At 50.2% G+C, this 6,000-nt stretch overlaps 1 protein-coding gene across 3 annotated transcripts in view; it reads right to left on the bottom strand.

Moving 5' to 3' along the window:
• The window catches only part of TYK2 (tyrosine kinase 2), a 23,740-nt gene extending 18,980 nt beyond the window's left edge, over window positions 1–4,760 (bottom strand). For 2 of the 3 annotated variants that reach the window (XM_081136352.1, XM_081136351.1), the window contains exons 1-3: window positions 4,663–4,760; window positions 3,667–3,843; window positions 3,128–3,343 (exon numbers count right to left, since the gene is read on the bottom strand). In XM_081136352.1, the coding sequence (XP_080992478.1) occupies window positions 3,128–3,323 (196 nt within the window). In that variant the 5' untranslated portion in view covers window positions 3,324–3,343; window positions 3,667–3,843; window positions 4,663–4,760. Of the gene's footprint in view, window positions 1–3,127; window positions 3,344–3,666; window positions 3,844–4,662 lie in introns of those variants that run through there. The other variant, XM_081136353.1, reaches the window with a different exon arrangement.
• Between the last annotated feature and the right edge of the window lie 1,240 nt (window positions 4,761–6,000).

Genomic DNA, 6,000 nt, shown 5'->3' on the forward strand with positions numbered 1-6,000 from the left:
CCTTCTTGGGCCTCCTCCCCTGCTGCCAGAGAACAATGCAATATGCAGACCATGCTGTGGCCTCACAGCGAACTACATTTTCCAGCTTCCCTTGCAGCTTGGATGGGGCTATTTGATTGGTTTCTGGCAAATGGGATGTGAGCACACAAATATGCATACTTCCAGGCCTGGAAATAAACGCTCCTGCCATCTTCCCTACCCAGAGATATTGGAGACCCCTTGTGCCAGGTGGTGAAGCACAAGATAGAGGTGAACTATCTGACCTGCATTCAATTTTAGGTATATCTTTATTGTTTTAACCCAGGAAAACTGGGGGAGGGGAGTGATGCTTGTTACTGCAGCAAAACCTATCGTAGACTGACTAACACAACTCTACTCTGATCTCTCTAACCCAGAAGACATACCTAACTACCTCCTGGCTGTCTCCCCCTGGATGTTACATGCTGCCTTAGAGGTGCCTTGTACCAAACAGATCTCATCTAAGCTCCCCACACCTGCCCCTCCTCTGCCTAGTTCATTTTTAAATATGTTTTTGTTGATTTTTTTTTTTTTAGAGAGAGAGAGAGAAACATCAATGTTACCTCCCGCATGCACTGTTACCTCCCGCATGCACCTCGACCCACCTGGATAGGGAACCAAGCCCAAAATCTGGGCATGTGCCCTAACTGGGAATTGAACTGGTGACATTTCAAGGGTGATGTTTGACCAAATGAATCACACTGGCCAGGGCCTCTGCCCAGTTAAGCCAGGACTTGGTGCTTGTCCTCAATTCCTCCCGCCCCTTCCCCTTTAGATTGGTACAAATCCTCCATCTCTCTGGGATCCACCCACTTCTTTCAAATCCAAAGCCCAGGCCTAGTCCATCCTCCAGACTTGCTGTCATTTCCCACATTGGCCACCCAAGGCATTTTTTAAAATACACATCACTTAAAAAAAATTTTTTTAATATATTGATTTCAGAGGAAGGGAGAGGGAGAGGGAGAGACAGAAACATCAATGATGAGAGAGTCATTGATCAGCTGCCTCCTGCACGCCCTCCACTGGGGATCAAGCCTGGAACCTAGGCATATGCCCCGATTGGGAATCAAACTGAAATCTCCAGGATCATAGGTTGATGCTTAACTGCTGAGTCATTGTGGCCGGTCAAATTTTTTTTTTTAAATCCTTACCGGAGGATATTTTTTTCCAAGATTTCTTCAGGGAGTGGAAGGGAGGGAGGAAGGGGTGAGAGAAACATCCATATTTCGATCAGTTGCCTCCCGCACATGTCCTGACTGGGCCAGGGATTGAACCTGCAACCCAGGCACATGCCCTTGACTGGAAATCAAACCCGCAACCCTTTGGTGTGTGGGCCAATGTTCTAACCACTGAGCTCACCGGCCAGGGCCACATCACTTAAATTTTTTATTTAAAATAGTTCTTTCAGAATAATTTATAATCACCTAAGTACCAGCCACCAGATAAAGAAATAAAACTTAGAAAGTACAATTGAAGCCCCCACCTACAACCACCTCCTTTCTCCTCCCACAAAGAGGTAACCATACTCCTGAAATGAAGTTTATCATTTTCATATCTTCTATGATCTAGTCTTGAATATTATATACTCAAGATGTGGTATTATACCATAGGTATCCTGCAATTTGCTTTTTCATGCCACATGATGATATGTGTAATGGTTAAATTCCCTTTTGTGGCTTTATAGTATTCCAGTGTTTAACAATACTGCTATTTATTTGTGCATTCTCCTATAGAGGAACTTTAAGATGGTTTCCCATTTTTCACTAAGATAAGCGAGGCAGCTCTGAACATTCTCATATGCATCTCCGGGAACACATGAGCTGAGTGTCTGTACAGTGAATATCTAGGAGGAGAGCTGTGTGGCCTCTAACATTTCAACCATGTTAGATGATGCCAAACTGCTCTCAGTCACTGCATCCAAGTGTACTGCCTCAAGTAGAAGAATGTCTCCCTGTGAGACAACTTCCTAAAGAGCCAATCTGACTATTTCATTCTCTGGCTTAAACCTTCCATGGCTCCCTATTGCCCCCTAAGAAAGCTCAACCCCTCATCACAGAATAACCATGACCTGGACCCTTACAGTTATACTCTGGTTTCAAGTCCTACTCCTGCTTCCAAATTCTTGAAACTGCCACTCTAGTTACTTTTACTTTTGTTTCCTCAAATAGATCAGGCTCTTTGGGCGCCCCTGCACATGCTATTCCCTCTGACAGGCACATTTCATATCACCCAGCACATCTGTCTGAGTTCTTTTAAGAATCAGCCATTGATTGAAAAGTACAAGGTGTTGTAGAAATCCACCAGAAGGCCCTCACCCAGTTATGGGGGAGGGAGTCTGAGAGGACTTCCTGGAGAAAGGGGCATGTAAGCAAAGTCTCCTTGGAGAGACCATCTACTCCTCTGGCAGAAGAAAGTACACTTTTGAGCACATCTACTGCAGGCTCTTCCAGCCATTCCCTGGTTCCTTACTGCTCTCAAGGAAAAGTCTAAACTCTCAATTCCTCCCACTAGCACTTAGGGCATTGTAAGATCTGGCCCTGACTCACCTCTCCCCCATCATCTTCCACCAGGAGTTCACCTGGCCTCCCTGCTCCCACCCTCACCCACCACAGTCTGTTTCCCCTACAGCAACCAGAGAGCACTGTGAACACCTGAGTCTAGTCACGTCCCTCCTTTGCTCACAGTTCCACCTCACTTGGAGTAAAAACCAAAGTCCTCCCTGAGGCCCACAAGGCCCTGCACGACCTGCTACTTTCCCTCACCTATCCCTGTCTCCCCTCACTCAGCTCTAGCTATTGTTGGCAAGTTCCCACTTCAGGGCCTTTGCACTTGCTATTCCCTCTGCCTAATACCCATTTCTCCTCAGATATCCTTGTGGCTCCCTCTCTTATCTTCTTAAGTTTAAAATTTTCCTCCATTATCTATCTCTGCCCTCCTACACAGTTTTCTTATTTATTATTACTTCCCTATGATAATATCAGTGCTACAAAGGTAGTGATTTGGGGCTGGCACCCAGTAGGATCTCAATGTCTGATGAATGAACAGGCAGACAGATGCAAGAATGGGGTTCAGCTGTTGCCAGCACCTCCACCCCTACCATGGGACTCACCGACTTTGTGTGCGATGTGAATGCAGACCTCCTCTGCAGTCAGTGTGGCCTCACTGAAAGTGACCCAGGGCTCCCCGCCGCCAGGACCAGCCCAGTGCAGAAGCACCTTCAGGCCTCCTGTGATGGCTGTGAGCTGAGCTTCGTCCCCATTGGGCTTGCTGCCCCTGGAGGTGGAGCCCCAATGGCCCAGAGGCATGATCTTGACAGCTGGCTTGGCTGGGAAGGAACAGCCCATTAGTCCCCAGGCCTTAGCCTGGAGGCTCCTGTTAGCACTTCAACCTGCTGCTCCTTTAGACTGAGGCCTGAGGGGAATATTCTGAAAGCCTCTTGTTGTGCTACCTCAGGCACCCAATTCCCCTCCCTGAGCTTCAGTTTCCACATGTTTGATGGAGCTGGGATATTTACCCCCACCTTTTAGACCTGTCGTGAACAATGACAACATCCAACCTCTTTATTGCACAAACTGGTACCAATACAAAAATCTATTCTGAAAACATTATTCCCAAAATAACCAGGCAGGCAGGTGTGGTCAGACAGACCTGGGGGTTGAATCTGGGCGCTCCCTGTGTCAACTCAAGCAAGTCACTTAGCCACACTGGGCCTCAGTTTCCCCATCTGAAGACTGGCGATGTGTTGCCATCAAAAGATGGTTGTGCCATTTCAACACCATTCTGCATATTCATATGCATATGTTCAGCACAGACCTTGATATAGGCCTGAAAAAAATAACAAATATGACAAAAACAAGAGTAAAATCATTATTCCTGGTTTCATCCTCGTGATCGCTTTTTCTCTTTCAGGACAATATTCCTGCCTCCCACATCTACCCCCATGAGTGACCCCAGGCCCTTCTGACTCCCCCAAGCCTAGGAGGGGATTAGTTCATCTCTCTCCCCCCAAACTAGTCCAGGGTCCAGACTTCCTGAGGTCCCCAGTATCTCCACGAAGGGGCTTTTGGGGATTCCACCAATGTTACAGATTTCAGACAAACAGTGATGGGAAGAGGAGAATGTTGTAATAGCAGAATGTCGGATTCCTCAAGAATTAGCTCCTCTCTCTGGGCCAGTTTCCTTATCTGGAAAATGGGTATATAAAGGTTTCTCCCTCCAAGGACTGTGAGGAGGATTCAATAAGATGAGGCAGGGAAAAGGCTGGGCACAAGGCCTGGCATACCGTAGGCCCTTGATAAATGTTCGCTATTATTGTCTATTAACGTTTAAGATAAGATCATGGGGATGAGGCTTTTGGGGTGTCCATCCTTCCTCATCCCCATTGGGCCCAGACCCAGCTTTGAAGATGGGGTCGGGGCGAGGTCTGCACTCAGGAAGCCTGCACACCACACACCCAAAGCTCCAAACCCCGGGGACAGGGCAGGAACTGTGATGAGCACCCCGGGCATCGACCAGTCCGGAGGCAGCAGGGGCTTCTACCCACCTCCTGCCAAGCGCGGCCAGTCCCGCGCCTCCCGCCAGCCGCATCCTTCTAGATGACCTCCGGGGGGGGGGCACCCTTTCCGTGCCCTCCTCCACACTCACCCTTTCCGGGGGGGACTCTAGTTCGAGACCCATACTTAGTCCCGCCAGGGCGGGGGACCACCACCCTGTCGCCGCCGAGATGCCGCCTCCTATTGGCCACCTGAAAAGGGCACACTCACTGGCTGCCGACCTTTCCGTCACACGTAACCATTGGTCCTTTCGTTGGAACGGGGGCACTCCTATTGGTCCCTGGGTCTCTCCGCTCAACCGCGATTGGCTAGATCGGCTACCGGATGTGCCGCAGCGTCAGCGACTGGCTGACTCCAGGTGGGAGAGGCGGGGAAAGGGGTGGTCCTCGCGAGCGGGCGGAAGAGGGCGGGCTTCCGCGGCCCGGCCTCCTCCGCGGCCCCGTTCAGACTTCCGGACCTGACCCCGGGGCAAGCCCCGCTTCCTCTTTTCGGAGATTAAGGCTGCAGCCGCCCGCCGCTCAGTCCTCCAACCGCCTGCATGTGACTCCACGTTCCGTCCCGCCTTGTCTCTGCCTGGCCCGCCCCGGCTTGCTGGCCGAGACCCCCCCCCTCGTCTCCTGGAGGCGTTTCCCGCCCCCCTGCTCATATCTCTCTCATCCCTGTCCTCTGAGGCCTCTTGCTGGCAAAGCAGCAGCTAGGACATCCCACCTGGTCTCAGTTCTACTCCCCACACAATGAGTCACTGTCCTCTACGGAGAAGGCTGTCCTGGCAGCAGTCCCCTGAGTGGCAGCCCCTTTCTCAGAGAGAGAAACAGGCCCGGAGAGGTGCCAAAGACTCTCCTTAACCAAATTTCAGCCCTCTGAGCCATCTTTTCCACAAGCCCTAGACCTCGGCCTAGGTTCTGCCTTTGCCCTGCCCAGTCTGAGCAAAGACTCCTTCTAAGTCATCCCACCACCCTCGATAGCTGATCAGGTTCCTCATCCCCCACCCTTGATGCATCAGTCCTTGGCTTCTCTTTAGCAAGAATTCTCAGTTCAGTCAAACAAGAGGCCCTCTACCCTGGACGTCTCCTCTTAGTCATTTGCCATCCATAAGCAACCCGCTCCCTCCCTGGCTCACAGCCCCCGGCTGTCTTCGCTGTATTCAGAACGGAGCCTGAGCCCTGTTACAACCCCCTATTGCAATAGACCGAATAAAATCCTCTTTACCATTTTAACAGGCGTCATAATAATTTTTTCTTTCACAGAGGTTGAGTAAATTTTTCAAGTCACAGAACAAAAGGGCAGAGCCAGGTTTATTTCTGGAGTTGGAGCTCTAACAGCTGTGGCCAAGGGCATGTGGCTACTCCTCTCTGAGTCTGAGAACATATGAGGAAAGACAGATCCTTCCTCACAAGGCAGCTATGGAGATCCAGTGTGAAATAGTAGA

Source organism: Miniopterus schreibersii (genome assembly GCF_964146895.1).
Source record: "Miniopterus schreibersii genome assembly, chromosome: 4".
Lineage (NCBI taxonomy): Eukaryota > Metazoa > Chordata > Mammalia > Chiroptera > Miniopteridae > Miniopterus > Miniopterus schreibersii.